Source organism: Felis catus, chromosome X (genome assembly GCF_018350175.1).
Source record: "Felis catus isolate Fca126 chromosome X, F.catus_Fca126_mat1.0, whole genome shotgun sequence".
Classification (NCBI taxonomy): domain Eukaryota; kingdom Metazoa; phylum Chordata; class Mammalia; order Carnivora; family Felidae; genus Felis; species Felis catus.
Window position 1 is genome coordinate 120,834,660 of NC_058386.1, and position 26,619 is coordinate 120,861,278.

General features: G+C 40.6%; 1 protein-coding gene across 15 annotated transcripts in view; it reads left to right on the forward strand.

Annotated features, from left to right (window-relative positions):
* The window catches only part of FMR1 (FMRP translational regulator 1), a 50,332-nt gene that overhangs the window by 19,267 nt on the left and 4,446 nt on the right, over positions 1–26,619 (forward strand). For 2 of the 15 annotated variants that reach the window (XM_004000949.6, XM_019824416.3), the window contains 10 exons: positions 387–557; positions 648–726; positions 4,295–4,404; positions 5,375–5,509; positions 6,047–6,109; positions 8,436–8,522; positions 11,022–11,217; positions 12,759–12,941; positions 13,650–13,732; positions 16,322–18,725. In XM_004000949.6, coding sequence (XP_004000998.1) covers positions 387–557; positions 648–726; positions 4,295–4,404; positions 5,375–5,509; positions 6,047–6,109; positions 8,436–8,522; positions 11,022–11,217; positions 12,759–12,941; positions 13,650–13,732; positions 16,322–16,483 — 1,269 coding nt within the window. In that variant the 3' untranslated portion in view covers positions 16,484–18,725. The other 13 variants (XM_006944050.5, XM_006944049.5, XM_006944052.5 and 10 more) reach the window with 13 other exon arrangements.

Here is a 26,619-nt window from a genome sequence, read left to right on the forward strand (position 1 = left end):
ACTTAAATAACATTGAGTCTGTCAGATCCAGTGAGCTGGTTTTTATTTGGGAACATTTGATCTGCTTCTTAAGTATAACATGGTTGATGTCATTGGTTAACTAAGGCAGCCCTGCAAAAGGTTTTCAAAAGTTACCTTGGAAACTTGTCAACAAGCCCTTTGCTATTAACAAAAATCTCTCAGATGGCATTGACCTTCAGTAACCCAAAAAGTATTTATGCTGTTGCGGGGAGGGCGGGGTGGTTCTCAAACCTTGAAAGTTTACAACTGAAAGTAATTTATAGGCCCCTTGATACATAGAGTCAAGATAATTTACATGGCTGACCTAAATACAGTTGTCTTAATAGTTGATAAAGCATATTAATCAAATGTGCATTTCTCTTCAGAGTTCAAGGCAACTTGCCTCGAGGTTTCATGAGCAGTTTATCGTACGAGAAGATTTGATGGGTCTGGCTATTGGTACTCATGGTGCTAATATTCAGCAAGCTAGAAAGGTACCCGGGGTCACTGCTATCGATTTAGATGAAGATACCTGCACATTTCACATTTATGGAGAGGTAAAATTTTACTAAGTAGCTTTTTTCTAAAATAAACAATATTTCATGTGGCTCATCTTTTGTCTTAAATCTCTTCCCCTTTGCTGTTAGGATCAGGATGCAGTGAAAAAGGCTAGAAGCTTTCTGGAATTTGCTGAAGATGTAATACAGGTTCCAAGGAACTTAGTTGGTGAGTCAGAAATTACGTTGACATACACTACAAAAGCAACAGTTAAACGATTTAGTTATACCGATAGAATTCCATGTTCACCCACTTGGAGAGTCATTTAATTGAAGCTGTATCTTTGAAGTATGATCTGTTGTTACAGTGTACAGAAAATATTTGATAAATATGCTCAAAACTGAGAAGGTGTACAAAAGATACTGCTTTGCTAGTTCAAACCTACTAGTGCCTGGAAGGATAAATTTTGCACAGCCTCTTCGGTGTGTATCTTCTATATCTTAAAATTAAATATATTTCCTTAAAACAAATGATATTTGAGGACTTTACAATTTGGATCTCTGATGGGCTATGAAATGATGGCATTCTTAATTATCTCTGAGTTGAAGATACGAATGTAGGTTACTTAAATCTAGTAAGTTGCAAAGCTAAAAGTAACTCCGAAGGTCTCCGGGGCTTTTTGCAACATTAACAGTAATTCTGCATTTTGAGTTTGAGTGCTATTGTTTCATTACTATCACCATCACAAGTACCAGCAAATACCAGAAACTCTTCACCAGTGCTCTCAAATGCTGCAGATGTCTTTAGCAGAACATAATCAAAATAAGGTGCAGTTTTTATCAAGAGCACTACCTATGTTTTTAATTTATACATAAAATTGGGACATACTGCCTATACATTTTTTATTTTCTGAACTTGATATCACAACTGATTACAAAAAGTAATGCCAGGTCTTTGGAAAGTTTAAAAAAGAAGAAAATAAGGATTTCCTATGCATTTTGTTCTCATAGTTTCAGTCCTGCTTAGCCTGCTTTTATTTTTTGTCAGCATAGAATTATAAACATCTTCCTATGCCATTAAAAACACTGGGAATAATATTCTCCTGAAGAAAATTTGTTAAAGGATAAAGACTGGTAAAATTAATGCAGAATTATTAATTCAACTGTGTTGGACAGACAGCTAAAGAATGTGATGTTATCGAGATAACTTGGACACCAGTTTTATGGATAGCACTGTCCTGATTTCCTAAGAATAAGTAGGGTTTTTAATGATACTTCTTTTCCTTTTGTTTACAATTTTTCAAGCAATTGCATACATTTTGTAATTAGAAAAGTTCTCTTAAATTTAGGAATTCTTATAAAATATAGCCAATAGACTGCTTTTTCAATAATTACCAAACAAAAACTTCGGTGTCAGATTCATTGAAGTTCATTTGGGGAATGGCATGATGCCTGTAGGGGAAAGTTCTCGGGTGTTGGATTTAGATTTCGGTCCCTCCTTCACTTTTTGGTACCTATTTAACCTTATAACTAATTCAGCCCCCTTGACTCTTATTTTCCTTACCTCTAAAAATGTCATAATAGTGTCCACCTCACAGGGTTGCTTTGATAACTAAACAGGAGGTTGTAGGAAGAAAGCTAGAGATAGATATACATTACCTTAAGGTCTGCATGTAGTAGGGAACTCTGTAAATATTACCTCTCATTGAGAACAATTCCATCCAGCTCAGTAGAGCAGAATTGTAGTAAGCTGTCAGTTGGTATTTGGAAATAACTGTGTGATGCAGAATTGCATTATCTGCTATTAAAAGTAGGTTCTACCTGTGGTCTCACGTAAAGAGAAGAGGCTCCCAGAACTGACCTTTCAACAGAAAGAAAGCCTGCTGAAGTATGATCAGCCTGGGTTTTGTTTAGTTTCTAGTGAGTACAATAAGACAGTTCTGTTTTAGAGATTGTCTACTACAATACTGGGAATGTTGAGAGTTTTCAGAAAGCATTTTTGTAAAAGATTTGGCAAGGCAGATCTTTAGGGAGATGTCTAATTAGTATTGAATGAGTTTTCTTGGAGTCACACTGTATATGATTTATGATCTCTATTTTTCACAAACTCTACTGTGTACACAGATTGTCAATTCTTTTCTGAAAATTTGCTTGTTTTTCACCCCACTTTGACAGTGAATTCGTTTAATTATTTTGTTAGCTAGTTAACACACAATACTCAGGATGGTTAAGATATTAATAGCAACATGTGACAAACTCATTTTTCTTTCCTAACTCGTTTAGATATTTATTAAAATCAGCATTCATTCACGAAAATCCAAATTTTCTAGATTAAAAATGAACCGTGGGATGACTCCATACAACTTCTCTCCCCCCCCCCTTTCATTTGAAGAGAAGAGAAGCAGAAATAATTGATGAAAGGACCTACCTATGTCAGGAATCCTGATTTAGTGTCAGTTTTGTTCCCTGACCACTGACCAATCAAAAGAGGTTATGAGGGTGAGTGAGGCTGCAAGATATGGCTAGAGGGCCAAGGTTATGCTGATTAGATGAACCACAAGATCCTATTGTGAGGCCTTTTCCCTAGGTTCTGATATCTAGGATTAACTCCAAGCAAATTTGGGCTTCCAGTTTTTCCCCTATTCCTGCCTTTGCTAAGGTGGTAGAGCAAGCACGTGATGGACCTGGCCAGTGTAGGGGTGCCTTAGGTGCCTTGGGAGGGCTGGCTCTTAGAATCCCAGGTAATTCACATGTCAAATTCTAAAACCAGTACTTCTTTCATTTGTAGTGTCTTGCTTTACACTAATGCATGCTGATGGCTATGAAAGCAGTCATTTTCCCGGTTAAGGCTATGATTGATTCAGTTTTACAAAGGAGGGGAAGAGTGCCTGTTAATTACTGATATTTGACGTCTTTGGAGTTTTAACAGATGTTATTGAACAATCGTTAATCTCAAACTGGTTTAAGTTTTCTCATTGTGATTTTGAGTTATCTTAAAGTGTGACTTCCTAATCTTTCATTCTGTGACTAAAAGATTAAGAAATTGTACCTCACCTTTTAATATACTGATAAAATCTATGAGCGATGCACAGAAGTAATATCATGTTAACACATTGGCCTCAAGAATGTGCACTTCTTTTAGGTGTTTGTATAGCTGCTTAAATCACTTTGAGACTTGGAGGATCTTTTATAAATGTGCCATATGAAATTCTAAAAATATTTACCATGGGCAGAAAAGCAGATTTAAATCAGGTACAGATAGAACTGAAATTGTTGAATGAATAAGCAAATGTATTTTCTAGTATGTGTCCTTCCCCTTAATTCCTTTCACAGAATTTTGCAGAGTGATACATGCCACTGTAGCAAGTTTCAAGTATACCCTTTTATGCAAAATAAGACCCTATCTTTGAACTTCCTTAAAGATTCAAAATTACCCCATCAGTTCATGAGATGTAAATACCTCTGACACTTTACCAAAATAGTTTAAACAGTGACAAGTTAATGAAACAAACCAGTTGAACTCTTTTTGAAAAGAGTTTCTGTTTTGGTTCGGTTTTGAAATCTTACACTTTTTTAAGTTTATTTATTTAGAGAGAGCCGACATGGGGCTTGGACCCACGAGCCGGGAGATCGTGACCTGAACCGAAATCCAGAGTTGGATGTTCAACTGACTGAGCCACCCAGGCACCCTGAAATCTTACAGTTTTATATATAATGTGATAGTTTACAGTGGAGAGTGCTTACTGGTTTGAGATCGATTGTAAAACCAAACATGAATTATTCACTTCTTCATTTAGGCAAAGTAATAGGAAAAAATGGAAAACTGATTCAGGAAATTGTGGACAAGTCAGGAGTCGTGAGGGTGAGAATTGAGGCTGAAAATGAGAAAAGTGTTCCCCAAGAAGAGGTATGTTGTAGTGCATGTGTTTCTTGTCTGTCTGATAAAAGGTTTCTTTTTAAGTGCATTTACTTTGAGAGAGAGAGAGAGAATGAGCAGGGGAGGGGTAGAGAGAGAGTGAGAGTGAGAGAGAGAATCCCAAGCAGGCTTCTCGCTGTCAGTACGGAGATCGACTCGGACACTCGATCTCACAAACCACAAGACTATGACCTGAGCCAAAAGCAGGATGCTTAACCAACTGAGCCACCTAGGAGCGCTGTCTGATAAAAGTTTCTTAATGTTTTATTCAACATGTAAATTTGAGGCCTCTGTAATATGCACATACTGGGAACGTAAGAATTCTGACAATTAACCATGCCAGTCATTGTCATAGTTGGACAGTGACTTGGGACTAGTTACTTGAATCCCTTGAAATCTTCTTAATCTTTAAAATGGATGGTCATAAAATATGAAAAAAAAAAGAATATGAGGCACTTTTCAAATATTACTTAATGTTGCCGACAGAGACCAAGCTGGGTCACTGGTTAGGTTTTCTGGCTTTCATCCTTTGGCTTTTTGAGTTTGTGTGTATGTGTGTTTATTTTGTGTGCTTTACATTTTTATCTGGGCGTAGCATCTCTTCCCAGTCTTTAAATGTTATAATCTTCACTTTTATCTTCATGAATATATGCTTTTTGGTAAAAGTACTTGTGTGGGTTGAGGGAGGCAAGGACATACTCTTCTGTACAACAGTACTGTTTGAAATCCCCCCAGATTGCCATAATTTTCACATATTGTCGAATCTTCTTTTGTGAAAGGTTCTTTTAGCTGATGCTAAATCTTTTGGGCGTTTTACTGCATAATACTTGCATTCTGTAATTTTTTCTGCCAAAAATGTTTATGATAATTTATATTTGTAAAACATGGTCATTGATACAAAAATGGAGCTAAATACAGTCTTTTAAATTGGTCATTTTTTCCTTTTGTGTTTTTTACCAAGGAAATTATGCCACCAAATTCCCTACCTTCCAGTAACTCAAGGGTTGGACCTACTCCCTCAGAAGAAAAAAAACATATAGATATAAAGGAAAACAGCACTCATTTTTCTCAACCTAACAGTACAAAAGTCCAGAGGGTAAGAAATAATTATCACTTTGAATTATACTCAAAGTAATTTCTTTGACCCAGATGTCACAATTGGTGTTTTAGGTGTTTTCTCTGGTTAGGCTTATAAGGCTACGCCTGTTTTTTTTTGTTTTCTGTTTTTTGTTTTTTGTTTTGTTTTTGAAATCCGATTGCCAGCTTATATGAGAGATTACAAACCAAAGTGTTACCTACTTCTCAGTTTATTCACAGTGACAAATGTGATGCTATAAACATAAAATATGGGGTTACATTTAGTGATCACATTTTTCTTTTGAGGGTGGTCTTTCATTTTTTCATGCTGTATCTCTTGAGATTTTACAGGTTGTGGTAGCTCAAAATGTACCTTCTGTTAGATGCATTAGTTACTACTTAGAGCCATATTTTAGAAACTGGTTTTCAATATTTGAACTAACCTAACTGTTTAGAAATGGGTTTAGAAGTCCTACAGTGAAAGTCCTGCGTTCAGGCTTCTGTGTATCATTTGTTATAGTTAATGACATCACTTGCATTCCTTATACTGCTTTAGGTGTTAGTGGTTTCATCAATTGTAGCAGGGGAATCCCAGAAACCTGAACTCAAGGCTTGGCAGGTAGGAAAACATTCCTTGAAAAATACATTTTAATTTTATATTTCAATGTTTATGCCCCTTGTTAAGAGAGACTACAAATGATCATCAGGGTTGGGGGATGGTGGAAGAGTGTTTGGGGGTATGTTCATCCATTACCCTGGGGTGAGAGCTCAAATTCCTTCCTGTTGCTTGTAAGGCCTTGCTTTGACGCCCACCTGTCCACTGTCACCTCTGATCGTTCCTCCCTTTTGCCCTCTAGAGCGGCTTGGGCCATACTGAAGTAGAGTTCTCTGAACACTGTTCTCTCTCTCTATGCACTTGTTTCCTCTGCCAGAGCGCTCTTTCCCCTTCCAACTCGCCACCTTGCTTTGACCTTTTTCCTTGTGCAGCTTTCTTTTGTGTACTTGCCACAGGTCCCCTCCCTCCAGAGCCTTGCCCCCTTCTGTGTTCCAGTGTGCTCATCCCTCTCGCAGCGCATAACTACATAGACATTGACTGGTGAATCTCTTTGGCCACATCATGAGTTCCTTGAGGACAGGGCTCCCTAAGTGGCCAGAGAGACCTGTTTATGGGGAAAATGTCATGACTTACCAGAGATTAAAAGCAAAAATGCCATTTTATAAAGGGACATATAACCACAAGTGGATCGGATATTCCTCTCTGCTGGGGAGCCCAGTTCTTATGCCAGTCAGGGAGTCCCTTTCTCCGGGTGTCTATATTGAAGGCCACCATTGTGCTCTTGCCCATCTTTGTTTTAATTTACTGTTCTGGTCCACTAGTGATGTGCTCAAATTAGAGTGGCACTTGGGTACAACAGTTTGGACATGGGGAAAAGGGAAAACGTTGTAAAATTATTTGCTGCAAAGTTGATCAGACTAAATCTGTGACATAAGGTTTTAAGGTTTATTTTGGTCATACATGATCCAGAGGGAAGAGTGTAGCATTTCATTATATGACATTTTGGAAAATAATAAGATTTAACTGCTTCTGTAACGACATCAGTTGGGGGAAAAAAACAGTCAAAGGTGTTTTTGAGGAAAGGAGATCTGATTCATAGTCCTGATTATTTCAGTAGTCTATGTGTTACTCAATGCAAACAAAAACCCATTTGAAGCCCATGGGTCTTCTGTGGCACCTGACTCTTAGGTGATCATTGCTACTAGGAAGCGGTGCCTTGCCTACCAAATGAAGGTCATTCTACAAGCAGTATTTCCTAATTGTTCAGTTTTGTTCCCCGTCAACAGCCAGGTTCATGTGGAAGGGAAAAGAAAAAAACCTGTTCCAGCCTCACATACATTTAAGATGCTGTCTACTGAGCAGGCAAGCAAAAGCAGTCACACCTATCAAATGAATGCTCTTTTTCAAAGAGTGATACTTACTAAAGAGACAGCGTCTTGGCATTTCATACTTAGAAACTTTGCCTAGAAAATTATATCCTCGTCAAAGCCACCGTATGGTTTACTATAGTCATGTGTGAATATCAGCAATCATATGTATTTCTTCAGTAATAAAATGAAGTATCGTCAAACTTTGAATGTCATAATTGCCAGGTAGTAGTTTGCACGACACCTATAACTTGTGACTAGAAAAAATTTTTTTCTCATTTGTACTGATGGGCTAGAAGTATAAAATTTTAATATACTCCTTTTTAAAAACATATCTCTATATGAAAGTAGTACCATTGAGAAAAGATCAAATTTTCCATATGATTCTACCTTTTACTATTTTTAGAGTACAGTATTAAAATGTATTGAAATGCTAAATTTTGTGCTCATCAATCTGCCTCTGCCCCTCCCCATCCCGCACCGAATAGTTTCTTTTAATTTATTCTAATTCTTTTTGTTTGTGTTTTGTTTGTACTCTTGACTTGGTTAGCAAAAATGATTTAGTTTTTACTTCTGTGCCCTAGTATTTAACTTAGAATTTCTCTTTAAAGAATTTGATCTAGATAAAACCTGTAGTATATTAATTATTTTATTTTATTTTATTTTATTTTATTTTATTTTATTTTATTTTATTTTAAAGTATTTGTTTTGTTTATGCATCTTCTGCCAGAGCTTGTATACTTTGGAATTACATAATTTGTGATTTTGCCAACATTTAATAGTAGTCTTTAAAACACAATAATCTGTTGCATTCAAGAGGTTGCCATATTGATTTATCATTACAGTAGATGTGTAAAATGTACCAACTACTTTTGTTTCTAGATGTTGCTTTATATTTTCAACAAACATTTGCGTGCCTACTGTTTGTCAGGCCCTGTGCTAGGAATTTAGTCATTATTTGCATTTTTTCAGATTAATCCATTATTAATATTATAGGATCATTGTTGCCATTTATTTTTCAGGGTATGGTACCATTTGTTTTTGTGGGAACAAAGGACAGCATTGCTAATGCCACTGTTCTTCTGGATTATCACCTGAACTATTTAAAGGTGAGAACAAGAAGAATTTTAATTTGCGATCCTTTTGTGCTAACATATAAAAACTCCACAGTCTATCTTTCATCAGTGAAGGTTCATTCTAGCCTGTACATTACGATGAATGACCTGTAAAAGGTAATAGAGAAAATACTCGCTTTGTTTTGCTTCTTATATTATATTCTTTCTGAAAACAAAAGTCAGTTTTCTGTCATCATAAATCTAAGGACCGGTATCCCAGTTCTCAATGAATTCCCTTATTTCCCATTATTCTTCTGTTTAACCCTTACACTCAATTTAGATACTCCTGTACATAGCCTTTTCATTCAGTTGATCCTTTCTAGCCTTTGTGACTTTTTTCCAGGCCAAATTTTGTGTCTGTAACACTTGGCTTTGTTTGTCCCTTTTATGTCATTTATCAAGGAAATCCCAGTGTTTTATGAAGTCCTATGTTTAAACGTTTACCCCTTGTATTTTTCTCTATGCTCCGTTATACAGAATGTAAACAATTTGTGTCTTGTAGATGCTCGTTGTAGTTAGTGTTTGTACAGTTATGCCTCCTAGATTGCCAACTGGAAATCAGGAAGTAGGAGGCCACAAGGTATAGTGGAAAGAGCACTTTAATTGGCAGTGTAGTGATTTGCTTCTAGTCTGTCTTCTGCCATGAACTAGCTTATGTGACTTTAGGCAAGTCACTTCTCCCTATACCTGATGGTTTTTAAAATTTCTTTTGGCCTGAATGTTCTATAGTTCAATGAAATGGAGTCTTACCCATGTCACTGTTCTAATTTCTTCTTTATATCTATATACATCAAAATTACAAGTGACTGGTACTAAATAGTATTTTACAAATAATCTAACTTCCTATTTTAGTTATGATGCTATCTTAACATTTTTGCTGATTTCTTGAAAGAAAGAAACAGTTTTAACTTGGATGCAAATAAGGAAGGAAAAAGTGCAATAGCTAGGCATTGCATTCCTCCTTCTGGTGGTCAGTTACTAATTGAAAATGGGAAGGTTTCATCCAGCAAGGTTTGCATGGGTAGGGCACCCCGTTGGTTTGCTTCTTTGTTTTTGTTTTAAAGTGTGTTTTATTTGTAATCTGTTGTATGTGTTTCTTCATATTCTTAGCTTACAGAATTCCAATGACCTGGAGAGTTAGGGTTGCATTGTAACCAATCCCTTGTTCTTTTGACTAATGTTCTTTTTTAGATCTTTTTACTTACTCTTCACAATTGAATATCTTTGGTTATCAGCAGCTTTCCTGTTGCCATTCTTCCCATCACCAGATCTTCCCTTGATTGGGCCTGGCATCTCTCACCAAAAGGTGACTGCTTTGCCCCAGTGGGATAACCTGGACCACCATTCTGTTTTGCAAGATACACCCACCCATTCCATGAGCTATAACTATACTCTTGGAGTAAGCCACTCACGCAGTCTCTCCTTTGCTCAGGTCCTTCATAAAACAGAAATTCTGGTTCAGAGCACAGATCAAACTATCTGCCCTTTCCTTTCCAGAAGCTTCCACAAGCAAGATTAAAAACTTAGCTTAACACAGGGGCTTATCCAGTGACTGTCCACGTAGACAGTCCCTGTGATGGCCTGTGCTTTACTCAGACACCCGGTACCACTAGAGTTATGGATCCAGTTCCCTAAAGCCAGTAAAGGAGATGTGTATGGGTAGATTGAAGGACAAGGGTTAGAATTGGGACTTTATCTGGATATGACAGAACCCAGCATATCCGAAGCACTGTGTGTAATGGTCTGTCAGTGGACCCCGGGTGTATATTTTGATCAACATCAATACTGTTCATTGTACTCGTTCTAGCAGAGCTGCAGTCTTTAAGAGGTTTCAAGGCATGATGTTAAGACCTAACTTGTTTGGTCAGCTCTTAAATAGTCGTCCCCCTGCCCACCATATAAGGCATGTGAGCATTTTTCAGTTCATTGGAAATAACTTTTCCTTAATTGTACAATTGCATCCAAAGATGTACCATAGGATATTTTCTTTGAAAGCAGACGATAGCTCAAACTCAGTGCTTCATAAATTAAGATATTAACTGGCAAATATATTTCAATTAAGATTATTTACAGTGTGTGATTTTTAAGGTTAGCTGGGTAAGCCTTAACTGTCATTTGCCTGTATTTTAGAGTTGCTTTATTCGATATCCTGTCATCAAGAAGTCCCCAAACTAGCGTATCTGTGCCTTAAGAGATTCTATTGGATTATAGCGCCAAATCAAACAACGTCAAATTCTATTCAGTAGAATTTTAATGCTGAGTATTTTTGTTGTATCTCTAATCATGGTCATCAATAATCTGTTATCTATAGTAATTTTTCTTTGTAAGGAGACCATTGAATTTCCTGATAATTCTGTGTAACAGTGTTTACTATAAATTTAGAGCTGAAATTGAAATATTTCCAGTATATTTTTTTATCTGATGAAAAGGAGAAAGGTATTATTAAGTAAAATGTCAAATTATTTTTACTGTTATCTTGTATATTTTAAATAGGAAGTAGACCAGTTGCGTTTGGAGAGATTACAAATTGATGAGCAGTTGCGACAGATTGGAGCTAGTTCTAGACCACCACCAAATCGTACAGATAAGGAAAAAGGCTATGTGACTGATGATGGTCAAGGAATGGGTCGAGGTAGTAGACCTTACAGAAATAGGGGGCACGGCAGACGCGGTCCTGGATATACTTCAGGTACAAACTAAGCATTTTACTCAGTAACTTTATCTGTTCCTAGACTTAATAGCTGCTAATCTCTAATATTCATTAGAACCCCATTATAACGGTTTCTCACTACATGGTTTCCAATTCACAGTGGGTCAAATTGTGTTGCAAGAGACCTAGACTTAAAAACTGATGATACCACACACAGTTTACAGGGCAGGTGTGAGTTCTGTCCACGTTCTGACCGGGGATAAATCTGCTTTAAGCCCTTGTGTGTTGATGACTTTCTTAAGGCCTTTCCTGATTTTATTACTGTATAGCCAAAATTTTTTTCATTTGTGTACTGTGGCTCATTTTTTGTCAGGCATGTGCTGGTCATACTTGCTGGATGGACTGTGTAAATCAGGGCTCTGCATCCTATGGCTCATAAGGTGATTTTGAGTGTCATGGCCAAAGTCAGCCCTAGGCACAGTCAAGAAGCAGGCAAAGTTTCTCTTTGCCTTCCCAGCTCTTCTGTCAGTGCTTCTTTCTTCTCCCCCAGTACCTTTCACTGAACAACACTGTCCCCACCTGCCAGTGCCTACTGTCTTTCTTGCTCAACTGTGTATCTACTATGTAACTTGCTAATAATGGTATAAGGTATAATCCATCTCACAAATATTTGCATTTCAAAAAGGAACTCTTTAAGATGGAAAAGCCTTCAAGATCCACAGGAAAGAAGCTATAATGGTGAAGCTATAATTGGTCATTAGCTCCAACAGAGGAAGAGAGAGAGGTAGTAGAGTTGATATTCTGGAGTGGGGGAGAGAGACACCTACTCCTAAGGCCAACCTTGAACCTAACCCCTAACCCCTCTCCCAACAGTGTGTTCTTTTTGCTGTTGGAGTCCCACCTCACCGTGGAGCTCTTTTCCCCCACTCCCATCCCCTATATCATTAACCCACCCCTCATGCATAATGAGTTTATCTTAATAACGCCTTTATTAATGATAAATTATTCCAGTGGGAGTGGGAGGGAAGGTTGTGGACCAGGTGAGCACATCCCCCTTGAGCTAAGTTCAATCCCTGATTCCACAAAAGACCCTTCCCGGAGACAGTTGCCATGGTGGTCTTTGCCACCCTCTCAGAGGTGAGCAAAATGTATGCATTCCCCTCTGTCCCTGGGCCAAACCTTGTTAAAAGGAACTCTCTTTATAGAGGTTTTGTTTATCAAGGTATTGCATTTAACTGTTGTAGACAACTTTTCCTCCAGAGAGCGCAGATGTTTAAAGGAGCACAGCTGTTTAATGATGTGGCATACTCAGGTTTGAACTTAGATGGTTAATAAAATACCTTTTATTCTTCTTAACGAGAACCAAAAATGTTTAAAACCAAAATTACGTCAAACATTGTGAAACCCTTCATTTTGAATTTAAGATAATTTGTTTTACAAAATGGAAGGTGATAATACTCTTTGGGCTTATAAATTTGGGAAGAGTATTGGATTACCCCTGAAACGTCTCTGGAAGCTTCTGTTAACCTAACTTTTTTTTTTAAGTCGGACAACGGTATATAACTTTTAACTCTCGATAGGAACTAATTCTGAAGCATCAAATGCTTCTGAAACAGAATCTGACCACAGAGATGAACTCAGTGATTGGTCATTAGCTCCAACAGAGGAAGAGAGGGAGAACTTTCTGCGCAGAGGAGACGGTCGACGGCGTGGTGGTGGAGGAAGAGGACAGGGAGGAAGAGGACGCGGAGGTGGCTTCAAAGGTACAGAGGTTTCCATTTCCTGTCTTGTAATTTTTTTTCATTTATTTATTTTGAGAGGGAGACGCGGCCAGGGTGGGGCAGAGAGAAAGAGGGAGAAAGGATCCCAAGCAGGCTTCACGCTGTCAGCATAGAGCCTGATGCGGAGCTCAACCCACGAACTACAAGATCATGACCTGAGCTGAAACCAAGTCAGACGCTCAACTGATGGAGCCCCCCAGACTCCTCAGTTTTCATTTCTTAATAAATAAAGGTGAATTGTCACAACTGTCTGAAGTTCTGTGAGAAATCTTGCTGATTCAAGAATGGGGTTACTGAAACCCCATTTCTCCTGTTTTGTACTGGTCACCTGACGAAAGGCTCAGCAGTGATCGACAGAACATTAGACAGCCTTCCTATGGCTTGTGTGGAATAAATATATGAACAAACACTGGTAACTAGTTCAGCTTCTTTGGGGATTCTACACATAACATCTGATCGTTAGCACAGGTTGACCAATAACACAGTGGATGCAGAATTGTAATGCCTTTGAAATATCGTCTCCTGGGTAGCATGCTAGATTTCTAAGCATTGTGTGGCTGGAATCACTAGGTTGTTGATTATATATTTTCAATTCCGGGGTCTGAATAAGTTGAGAACATAGGGATAAAGAACTTCCAATAAGCATGCCAAAGTCAGTAACTGTTGATCCTTTTGAAAATGACCCTATAGGAAACGACGATCACTCCCGAACAGATAATCGCCCGCGTAATCCAAGAGAGGCTAAAGGAAGAACAGGAGATGGATCCCTCCAGGTAAAGCTGTGCGTCTCTTTACCTCTAAATTATTTGAATTGCTGCAGTTTGACGTGTAGAAGTTGGTTTTGCTTGATTTTTAAACATGTTCAAAAGTTGCAATACTGGTACACGTGAAGTATTTTCCTTTCAACATCACAACTGTGGGCAATCTTAGATCTTTGTGACAAGTGTTCAAAGATGTCTCTAGAGAATATGCAGTCTTAAGCATTTGTGAAGACTTTGAGAGCCCATTAGGACCACATTACCACATTGGTGGTTCCTCCCAATTCCCCTGAGCAAAAGAACATCCTGGAATGTAATGAGAGAGAAACCTGAGCAAGCCCTGTGGATCCCTCCTCCCCTGAGGTGCAGGGCTAGGGGGTCCTCTCTAGAAAGTGAGGAAAAGAAGGTGTCTGTCTCCTAGGTAATAATCGTGACAGGGCTGATCATGTTCAGCTAGTACATGCTGAATCTGTCAGCTGCTTGTTCATAGCCAGCCTCTATCCTGAGAATCCCACCTCAGTGGGTCGTCACCTACATTGAACCCATTGTTAAATTTTTAAAATTACCCGAGCTTGTCTGGCACCGTTCCTGAGTGCTTTGTGTGCATGTTATCTCCTTTAATCTTACAGCAGCCCCCTGAGGTAGTTTCATTTGTCTATTCTATAGGCGAGTAAACTTGAAGCTTAGAAAGATTCAGTCCTTTGCCAAGAGGTCCCATAGTTAGCGTACAGTGGAGTGATATTTGAACCCTGGTGTCTGATTTCCAGAACCCATATTCTCCTCTACTTCTTTAACTCCTAATCCATCTTTTTTTGTTTAAGTTTGTTTATTTATTTTGAAAGAGACTGAGACAGCACCCAGCAGGGTAAGGGCAGAGAGAGAGGGAGAGAGAAAACCCCAAGCAGGCTCTGCACTGTCAGCACAGAACCTGACGTCAGGCACGAACTCAACGAACCGTGGGATCATGACCTGAGCCGAAACTGAGAGTCGGATGCTCAACTGAGCCACTCAGATGCCCACTTTAATTCTTAATTCTTAATCCAAGTAGTTACGGTTCCTTATTGACTACGGATTGGTTTGGGACCAACACCCAAAATTAGTGAGATGCTTTTTAACAGCAGAAACTTCATGACAGAATAATACCTAAGTAGGTGTTAACTATTGGCAAGTACTTAAGGAGCAGCGTAGAAAAGACCTTAGGCCTAGATAAAGAGGTTGCTGGAATAGTGTACATACATGGGCTTTACAAAGATGTAAGGCATTTATGTGCCAGTCTTGTCATTACCCACTTAAAGTGACATGTTGGATGAAGTTGGCAATCTGATCATACTAGTAAAAAAGGGTGCATATTCATAATTATACTTCAGAGTAAAACAGAGCATCAAATAAAAAGGTTGCATTTTTGTGTAGGGGAATAGATCCAAATCAAAGTAAACCCTTGACAACCAAACACTTGAAAATATACACTGAGGGACGCCTGGGTGGCTCAGTCGGTTAAGCGTCTGACTTCGGCTCGGGTCATGATCTCACGGTTTGTGGGTTCGAGCCCGGAGTTGGGCTCTCTGCTGTCAGCACAGAGCCTGCTTGGGATGCTCTGTCTTCCTCTCTCTGCCCCTCCCCAATGCTCGAGTGTGCGCGTGTGCTCGCTCGCTCACGTGCACGCGCTCTCTCTTTCTCTCTCATAAATAAACACTAAAAAAATACACACCGTAACCAACAGTTAAATGCACTTTGAAATTACGGCAAGCCATTCTGACATATGTAGCATTTGCACTTGAAACAGATCGATATTTCTAGTATTTTAAGCCCATTGGTCAATATTATCTTCTTTTTATACAGCATCTGGAATTCTGTTAGCAGTGTTTTAAGTGTTCCGTGTTGCTACTTAAACTGTTATATAAATCTTAGAATATCATTTCTAAATTACCTTCCTCTTTACACACATCTTGGGAGTCCAGTCCTTCCACACGTTAGTGTTATCAGATTTCCCTGTACCGTTACTATTCTTCAGACAGAGTTCAAATTGTACGATCATCTGCCCTGCCTTACTGAACAAGCTATAAGAAACCAACACAGATTTTTCTACTGTAAGACAGTGGGAGCCTCAGTAGAGAAAGTTGATCAGACCCATGGTAGATAATTAAGGTGTAAACCAAGGCTAGTTACCACCTTCGTCGAGTTCTGTCCTTGGTAAAGGTGAAATAGGAAGGCATCAATTTGTGTCCCTCTTGGGTTCCACAAACCCATTCTTTTGAACTCTGGTATTATAAGTATATATTATCGTAATTGGTAATAGTAATTCATTTTAATTATTTCTTTCTCACTGTTTTCTTCTGCTTAGAAGAAGACACGGTAGGATTGTGAGTTTTTGTCTAACTTTGGATGCAGTGAGATGACCAGTGTGTTCCAGTTAAAGAAGAGTGTTTTAAAATCATAAACTAAATAAAGCTCCTACCTGACCTTAATTTCTTGCACTTCTATTCTCACCCACATTTCCCCTTTTAACACGTGGAACTTACACTTCAGGCTTAAATTTCTTGTCAGGCCAATTACAGATTACAATAGGATATGGTCTGTGTATATAACAACTATAACTTGTTTTAGATCAGAGTTGACTGCAATAATGAAAGGAGTGTCCACACTAAAACATTACAGAATACCTCCAGTGAAGGTAATCGGCTGCGCACGGGTAAAGACCGTAACCAGAAGAAGGAAAAGCCAGACAACGTGGATGGTCAGCAACCGCTTGTGAATGGAGTACCCTAAACTGCATCATTCTGAAGTTACATTTCCCTATACCATTTCCATAACTCTTATTCCATATTAGAAAACTTTGTTAGGCCAAAGACAAATAGTAGGCAAGATGGCACAGGGCATGAAATGAACACAAATTCTGTTAAGAATCTTATTTTTTTTTTTTTTTTGGTATTGGCCATAAGCAACAATTTCCAGATTTGCACAAAGAGATACCTTGAAATTTTGAAACGTTGCTTTTAAGTATACTTCAGCACTTCAGGGCAGGATTTTAGTTTGGTTCATTTTTTAAAGTACTGAGCAGTGATATTTTTTTGTTAATTTGGACCATTTTCCTGCATTGGGTGAGAACTCGCCAGTACATTTCAGTTTTTCAGAATAAATAGCTTTTTTGGTAATCACTTCCGTTTTCAATCTCCTATAGAAGTCCATGAAATACTATGTCATTTCATGTCCTGTGTCAGTTTATGTTTGGTCCACTTTTCCAGTATTTTAGTGGACCCTGAGATGTGTGTGATGTGACGTTTGTCATTTTCATTAGCAAAAAAAAAAAAAAAAAAAAAAAAGTTGTATGATCTGTGCCTTTTTTATATCTTGGCAGGTAGGAATATTATATTTGGATGCAGAGTTCAGGGAAGATAAGTTGGAAACACTAAATGTTAAAGATGTAGCAAACCCTGTCAAACATTAGTACTTTATAGAAGAATGCATGCTTTCCATATTTTTTTCCTTACAGAAACATCAGGTTAGGCAGTATAAAGAATAGAACTTGTTTCTGTTTTTGTTTTGTTGCACTGAAGTTTGACAAATAGTGTTATTGAGAGGGATGTGTAATTTTTCTGTATAGACAGGAGAAGAAATAACTATCTTTTCATTTGAGAGGCTAAAATGTTTTCAGCTAGGAACAAATCTTCCTGGTCGAAAGGTAGTAGGATATGCCTGCTCTTTGGCCTGATGACCAATTTTACCTTAGCCTTTTTTATTTTGTCCTCCCCAAGTTTTGTGAAGTTTTTCATATTTTAATTTCAAGCTTATTTGGGGGAGATAGGAAGGTCATTTTCATGTGTGCATAATAATCCTGTGAAGTACAGGTACTTTGTCTAAGAAACATTGGAAGCAGGTTAAATGTTTGTAAACTTTCAGATATTAGGTCTAATGTATAAGAGGATTTGGAAAGCCGACTAGAATTGGTCAACATACTTTTCTTTAGTTTTTTTTTTTTCTTTTGTTTTTTGATGTGTTGGGTTTTGGTTGTTTTTGAGTCATTTTTATGAATGAAATTTACTGAGGAAAAATACGTGAAGGACCTTCACTCTTAAGATGTTATATTTTTCTTAAAAAATAACTCCCAAATAGGGGTACCACTGAATCTGTACAGAGCCGTGCAAACCGAAGTTCTGCCTCTGATGTCTTTTGTGAGTTTGTTTCTTTGAATTTTCATTTTACAGTTACTTTTCCTTGCATACAAATAAGCATATAAAATGGCAACAAACTGCACATGAGTTCAAGAATATTAAAAAGTCTTTTAAAAGTATTGCCAAACATTAATGTTGATTTTTAGTTATTTATTCTGGGAATGTATAGTATTTGAAAACAGAAATTGGTACCTTGCACACATCATCTGTAAGCTGTTTGGTTTAAAATACTGTAGATAATTAACCAAGGTAGAATGACCTTGTAATGTAACTGCTCTTGGGCAATATTCTCTGTACATATTAGCGACAACAGATTGGATTTTATGTTGACATTTGTTTGGTTATAGTGCAATATATTTTGTATGCAAGCAGTTTCAATAAAGTTTGATCTTCCTCTGCTAAATTGATGTTGATGCAATCCTTACAAATGATTGCTTTTAAAATTTTAAGATAGGAAAAGAAATCTATAGAAAGTGTTGTTACAAAATGTAACTGTTACCACTGGAAGTTTCACATGTCATAGGAAGTTAGCTGTTCTCTACCAACATTCAAGAACTTGATCTTGTTCAATAAGGTGGAAAAAAAATCAAAATGGTACAAAAGCACATTGTGCCATTACAATATGCACTAAGTCTCTTTTTTTACAAAGGCTGAATTCAGCAAGGCGCTAACTTGCTTAAATGTGAATTAACTAACTTCTATAACTGTAATTTGATTCACATGTTTTCAAATGGAGTTGGAGTTGATTCGTATTACAATATTTGTGTGCTAAACGTGTATGTTTTTCAGTTCTAAGTCCTGATGTTTTTAAAATCTTATTAAAGTTTCAAAAATCTGAAGATTGTTTATCTAGATGTAAATTTTTATTAAAAAGTTGCACTTATGAAAAAGCAAAAAATTAGTCTGACAGATGTTTGCTCCTGGTCTTAAATTTCTAAATATAACAAAACTTAGCACTGTCGGGGCGGGGGGAGCTATTTATCATGCAAAGCATATATGCCTTGCAAATAATGTTTTATGTGCCCTTAAAAGGCAGAAGCCTGGCTATTGGAAAATGGTTCTCCATATTCCCAGTTAAAGATTTCAACACATTAATTACATAGGGTACCACCAAACCATATTAAACACATACTCCTGTCTGTGCACGCATAAATATATCCTTCCATTTGGGAAATACTAAATGTGTCTATGTCGTTTAAGAAAGAAAGCAAAACTTTGGATGTCAGTATCTCCATAATAAATGACAGGTTTGTAGGTAGAATGTGCCTGAATTGGCTATCATGGTCACTTCAAAAAACTGGCACAGCCTAGAAAATAGGGTAGAAATGGAGAGGTGATAGAGTCAAATCCAAAAATGATTTAATAATGCAGGACAGTGCCTACAGTGATGTCCTGCCTCTCCCCCTCACCCCCCGCTCCCCTCTGAAAAATCTTGGTTTTCTGCCTCTCTGGTTCTCTGCTACCTGTGCTGCCCAGTTCTGGGCTCTTCCAGGGCCAGAAGAGCTGAACACAGTACATTAGATGTGGTGTAGGCATAAACAATCCATGAGTGATTTCGTTGGGATTTTCTGGTTTCACCGTGGTATTCAGTGCTACCTTATGAATAGCCTGTTTACGGCATCAGCCTTGAGACTCAACTTGGCTCACTCAGGCATTTCTCTCATCTGGTCATGATCTTAGAGCTCCTGGTGGGTAGCAGTACAGTGCCCTTTAGAGTCAGTATATTGACTTGATCCCTGTTGAGTCCATTTGTCCCTCATGCCTCCAGTAACCAGTTATTTTGAAATCGCCATTAGCAGATGCTAGTCTTAATTGCTCAGAAGGCTGAACAGGTACCAGTATTTAAATCTTGAACATCTTTTCCACTGTATGTTTGTTTCGGACTGTTTAAAAATTTTATTTGGGGCTATTTAGAAATTTTCTCTGCCATTTCTTTCTGAGAACTTGCCATGAAGAAATGGGGAAATCCTTTTTTTTATGCTAAGGAATTTTGTTCATGGGAGAGGCATTAAAGCTTTGCAAGTTGCACCTGCTAAATGATTAAAGCGTAAGCTTCAAAATTTAGTGCTTGAAGGTTTTCCCACCAATTTGTGTATACCATACACTGGATTGCAGGGATAGGTTGAAAATTGGGAGGAAGACTGAGTGTCAACAGAATAGGATTACACAGAATCCTGGGAATTGGGGCGTGTGATGATCATTCAGTGTAGTTTGGAACTTGGATGGCTTATGTGGAGAGGAAAAAAATTCCAGTGTTACTTCTTCAGGTATAAAGTCACTTTGGTAAATACTCAGGGCGTCTTTGTCAGATTTCCCTGGAAACCAAAACCTGTAAGATACGGCATCAAAGAACAGAGTATGTGTACATGATAGAAATGGACATAGGCAGTTATTCTGTGGAAAAGGGAATTGCTGGATAGATTCCACACTTAATCAGGGCATAGACTAACTCTGTGATAACTGAGTAAGCCATTTCATCTTCATGTTTCAGTTTTTCTGTGGGTTAAATAAACGGTTGCTAAGGTATCCCAGCAGCAAAGTTGTACATGCATTAATAAGTATTCGTGTTTTATATGGAGAAAGCTACAGAGAATCAGTGGTAATGAACCACCCACCAGATTTCATCTGGTTCTCATTAAATAGTTCCTGAGTAATTACTATATAGCAGGCATTTCACAGGCTTCTTGGGGATACAGGAATAATTTCTCGGACCTTCAAGAAGCTCACTGTCAAGTGGGAGAGCTTGAATGAATGGGCAGTTTCAGCATATGGTACATTAAGTGCTAAAATGCACAGCCCGAGGTGGGAGCACATAGGGGGACCTGCCCAAATTGGGGTGGTGTGGAGCCTTAGTAAAGAGCTTCTCAGGTGAAGTGAAATCTTTTTATTTTTATTTTTATTTTTTTGAATTTACATCCAAGTTAGCATCTAGCGCAACAATGATTTCAGGAGCAGATTCCTTAATGCCCCTGACCCATTTAGCCCATCCCCCCTCCCACAACCCCTCCAGTATATATACTACATCTTCTTTCTCCATTCATCCATCCATGGACATTTGGGCTCTTTCCATACTTTGGCTATTGTTGATAGTGCTGCTATAAACACTGGCGTGCATGTGCTCCTTCGAAACAGCACACCTGTATCCTTTGGATAAATACCTAGTAGTGCAATTGCTGGGTCGTAGGGTAGTTCCATTTTTAGTTTTTTGAGGAACCTCCATCCTGTTTTCCAGAGTGGCTGCACCAGTTTGCATTCCCACCAACAATGCAAAAGAGATCCTCTTTCTCCACATCCTCGCCACATCTGTCGTTGCCTGAGTTGTTCATGTTAGCCATTCTGACAGGGGTGAGGTGGTATCTCATTGTGGTTTTGATTTGTATTTCCCTGATGATGAGTGATGTTGAGCATTTTGAAGTGAAATCTTCCTTAAAACAGATTGGAGGAGGAGTTAGCCAGATATAAGGGTGCTGTGGGCATTAATCTAGGCATGAGAAAGTCTGTGTTCGGAAAGCTTCCAAGAGTTCTGTGTGGCTAGGACACAGAATTTGAGGGAGAGAGAGGTGAGACGAGGTATTGTCAGGGACGCTTGTGATGCCACATTAGAGGTTGGACTTTAGGGAGCCTTGGAAGAGTCTTAAATGTTCAGATTTCCACTTGAACTGTGGGACAGACAGGATTGCCCCATGACTCCGGAAGCCCCTGCCAAGTTACCTTGTAACCAGCTAGCGGGAGGGACTGGGCCCAAATAACTTCCAGGAGGCTCCTCTGCCCCACAGCCCAAATCCAGCTTCCCACAAGGTCACGGGCGCTAGCAGTGTGTGTTCCCAGACACCTCCCCTGACAGCTGGCAGTTTTAAGCCCCGATTTGATCCTCTGCGGACAAAGCCATTATCAGGCTTGCCCTGTGAAAAGGTAGACTCCCAGAGAAGAAATAACCTTCCCCCGGAGTACAGCCCCAAGGTGCAGCCAGCAACGCCGTGACCTTTACATGTCACTGCAACAGAAAATGGGCATCCGTGTGCCTCTTCTGGCTGGTAATTTTCCCTTCGTAAAACTTCTTCCTTCTGCGTGGTGTTGTGCCGTGTGCCTTCACCCGCTGTTTCACAGATGGTGCCCGGCATGAGGCAAACACCACTTATTCCAGCTCTGGCTTTTTGGAAACTGCAAAAGGGATCATCTCAGCCATACCCGGATAGCGACAACCTTCCCAGGGCTAGCAGTGGGAAGCCTGGCTGAGCAGAAAGCACTGGTGAACGTGGTATTGCCGTGCTCACTTACGGCCGTTCCGTGTGCCTCACGGGCCCTGGAAAGTCCTCCGTGCAAGGCGGGTTGAAACCATTTGGTCCCTCTGCACCCCCAAGGCCGCCAGCCCCGTGAGCCGGAAGAAGAAAGAAAGCGGGGGGAAAGAGCCCTTGGCTCCATATGCCATTAGAATAGTTGCTGAGGCACTGACTCTGGTTTCCACTCAGGTCGTGATCTCGCGGATCGTGGGTTCCAGCCCCATGTCCCGCTCCGTGCTGACAGTGCAGAACCTGCTTCGGGTTCTCTCTCTGCCCCTCCCCTGGGCATTCTCGTTTCTCTCTCTCCCTCTTATACTATTTTAACAAAAAGAATAGTAGATGCAATCTGACCTCCTAGATGTGACACCTGTCACTGTGCAGTGTACCACCCAGGGGCTTGTGGGGGGTGGGCCTGAGGTACACTGACAGGCAAATGGACTTGTGCCAACAGTCATCCCTTGAGGCTTGTGCCGCTTACATGGTGAAGAAGCTGCACCCATGCGGTAAGTGACACTGAGTGGCCAGCATTTGGGGTTTACCGCAGGATTCCCTTTTGCCGAGTGAATTGGCTGGTCTGACCAATGGGGAGAGAGCAAGCGTGCCTGCCCTGTGCTTGAATCGGATGCTCATAGAAATCAGTTTCACACAGCCACAAGGAGGAGACATTCCTGAGGCGCTAAATGCAAAGTGAGACCCCTGCTGAGGTCACAGGGCTTTGAGGCGCTTTGCTATCCTAGCATGGTTATATGAAAACCCCGGGCACCGGGGGTAACTGGTGACCAAATGACTTTAATTCAGGGAGTGCTGGAAAAGCTGGTGGCGTCTCACCCCAGGAAGACCTCCCTAATTTTACTCCTGCCAGGGATAGTCCTCTGGGGTCTGAAGTAGGCCCCATCCAAAGCGGGGGAGATGAGATAAGGGGCCCTGAAGGGGCCCCAGGTCTCAGCAAAAGTGGAAAGGCAGGAGAAGAGCACTCTTTCCGGAGGCTCCCTCAGGCCGCTTGTGGTGGCTCTGGGTCTGGATCAAAGGGGTCCCTAGATAAGGACATAGATGAGAAAAGCAGAGGCTAGTGGGCTGATAAGTAACCCACATCACTCTGAGGAGGTTGCAGAGAGAACCTGGGGAGGCGTGCAGCAAACAGTAACTGATCTGAGATCGGGCATTAAAGAGGACCCTATGGAGTAGAGAGCTGATGCAAGGAGGTCCTGGGTGGGGGGATTCCTTTTGGAGATGCAGGCCATTCGTTTTCCCCACTGGCTGGCTAGCAAATCTGCAAAGCCTCTCATGCGTGTCCTTGGAGAAGCCTCCAGAGGACGACGCTAAGTGGTGAGTCCCATCTTCATGCTGCTGAAAGAGACTTTCAAAGACTCCCCATCTCCCACAGGCCTCTGTGCCACCCCAGAAACTGATTTCCTAGTCCAACTGCTCGAGGGCCCTTCAATTCAGATTTGAGTTCATTCAAAAGCAAACTTGGCCCCGGGCCCGGTCCTCTGCCCTCTTCAAGGGGATTGTTGAATTTCTGTCCTGGTCCAGGTAGCGCGGAGCAGAGGTATGGGGAGCATTCAGCAGACAGGGACCTACCAGACACTGGAGGCCGAGGATAATTGTTTTGGGACCGGATAAGGGCACGGTAAATGAATTTCCCCGGCAGGATTTAAGATTGGTTGCACTTACAGCCAAGAGACTCAGCACAAACCCTGCAGATGCCACCGGTCCCTTTGTCGCCCTGCATAATAGGTATGGGTATGCTGGTGCGCCGACCCGCGGAGTGGGTGTGAGTACTGCCATCTTTCCGCGTGAAGGCAGGGCCTCTCGTATCCCAAAGCCTGCCAGGATCGTGCAGTTGAAAGAGTATCACATATCACTAGGTGAGAAAGAAAACACAAGGCTTCTCCATTGCCAGGAGGGAGCGGGAGGCCACACTGTCTTCCACTTCCCAGCCCTCTCTAGCCAGTGAGGAAATCCAGTGTCGGTGGCCGCTGATTGCAGATCGTTGTGGTCTTAATAGCGGCCACCGTGGCACTCAAAGCATCTGATATGCCAACGGGTGGCTGAACTGAGTGTGGCCATTGCTGGCAATCGGTGTGTGGCCTTAGAGCTGCACTGTCCAGGTCTCTGGCCACTAGCCACATGGGGCAGCTTCGTTGAGTGCTTGAAACATTGCTGGTCTGAATTGAGAGGTTCTGTTCAGTGTAAAATATACAATGGATTTTGAAGACTTAGTCTGAAAATTATCTTACTAATTTTTTATATTTAAATACTGAATTGTTAATATTTTGGATCTATTGGGCTAACTAAACTATCTCCCTAACATTAGTTATACCTGTCTCTTTTTATTTTTATTTTTATTTTTTTGAGTTTATTTATTTATTTTGAGAGAGAGAGCAAATGGCGTAGGGGCAGAGAGAGGAGAGAGAATCCCAAGCAGGCTCCGCACTGGCAGCACAGAGCCCGACTCTGGGCTCCCAGCTCACCAACTGTGAGATTATGACCTGAGCCGAAATCAAGAGTCCGATGCTTAACCAACTGAGCCACCCAGGCACCCTTCTTTTTATTTTTAAAAATAGGACTACTAGAGGGGCGCCTGGGTGGCTCGGTTGGGTGTCCAACTCGCGATTTCAGTTCAGGTCATGATCTCACAGTTCATGGATTGGAGCCCCACATCAGACTCTCCCCTGGCAGTGCAAAGCCTGCTTGGGATTCTCCGTCTCCCTCTCTCTCTGCCCCTCCCCCACTTGTGTGCACATGCTCTCTCTCTCTCTCAAAATAAATATATAAACATTTCAAAAATAAATAAATAAAAATTAAAATAGGACTACTAGAAAACTTTAAATTACATATGTGGCTCATTATTTTTGGACGGGATGCCTCAGACATTGCGAATATCCTCTTCTCCAGATCTCTCTAGGAAGAAGGGAAGTTATTTTGCTTTTACCTGGCAGAGCATGAAGTTTACCTTTACTGTCCTGCCTCAGGTATTTTGAACTTCCCCAGTAATACTTAAAAATTGCAATATATCAGTAATGAGTTGGGCAGGTCCGTTCCATTATATTGATGAGTTTTTTACGGTGGCCCTCACAGCTCTCTATGCATGCTCTCTAAGCACAGCTGTTCACAGGTGGCAAGGCCTTAAGTGAGGACAGAGACCGGGACCAGGCCACTTGAGTGAGCAGCTTGGGGGCTTGAGCGGCTCTCCAAAGAGCTATTCCACAGCCTAATAAGGAACAACTGTTGGCCTTGCAAACACTAGCAACGCAAAAGGAGCCCTTATCACCTGTTTGGCCCCTTTGGGTATTAGAAACAGCACATCCTGCACCCAGGAATGTTATTTCAGAACCTGTACTAAGCCATCAGACTGGGAGCCAAATTACATTGGAGACCCCTTGCAGTAAAGCCACAGAAGCAATACAGGCAGCACTAAAATAGTACCTGCCCCTACCCCACCCCCAACTCATTCTGATTCCATAGAGTTTTAAGTATCTGTGGCCTGTCTTACATCTGATGCCCCTGGCAGTAAGACTCTGCCAATATATATAGATGGGTCATCTCTCCACTACTGAATGGTCCGTGCCTTTTGAATGACAGTTATTGGGTCTGGTGGAGACAAATTGTCTCACTGAAGAAAAAAAGTGTGATTCTAAGCTCCAACATTCCCATCCTGTGATGGGCTGTCACTACACCAAATTCCATCAGATTAGGGGCATCAGCGAAGGTCCAGTGGGGAAAATAGAAATCACAGCGGTGCTTTTAACAGAAAATTTAATATAGAGCATGGTTAAGCAGACATTAAAGGACTGAAAATTCAAAACAGTACCATTAAGGTGACACAGAGGCGGGGTCTGTAGGCCTGGGGGAAGGAGATGAGGCTCAAAGGAAAGGCCCACAGAATTGAAACCCAGACCTCTAGGAATGGGTGCTGTTGGTTGGTTCTGGTACCTTGGTAACTCACCGGAAGACCCCCATGGGGCTGGGACCTAGAGCACTGAGGAGGGAGTGCCAGCCAACTGGTTGACGCTGGTGTCTCTGAGGAGACGTGATGATACCGGTTCTGAGAGAGGAGGGAAATCTGGAAATGGAATTCAGCTGCTGCTAGTGGAGCAAGCCGTTCCTGCCAGAGGGAAGACCCATGAACCGTGGGCTTCCAGTCTCCCTCTAGAGCCTCTTATCGGCCGAACCTAATAGGCAGTACTGGCAACAGAGAAATGTGGTGTGCAGGGCCCCGGCCCCGGCCCCAGCCCCAGGCTCACGGAGCAGAGCAGAGGACGGAAGGATAGTTTGGAACTGAAAGACAGTAAGTAGCTCAATGATCGCTAAAGTACAACAAGCTGAAAAAATGTGAAATGGAAATGATACATCTGATTGGGGGCTAAACCAACTCAAGAATAGGTGGCCACCCACTCGATAGGTACTGACATGCCCCCATTATCTGCTTTGCCCGAGTTACTGGCTTCAT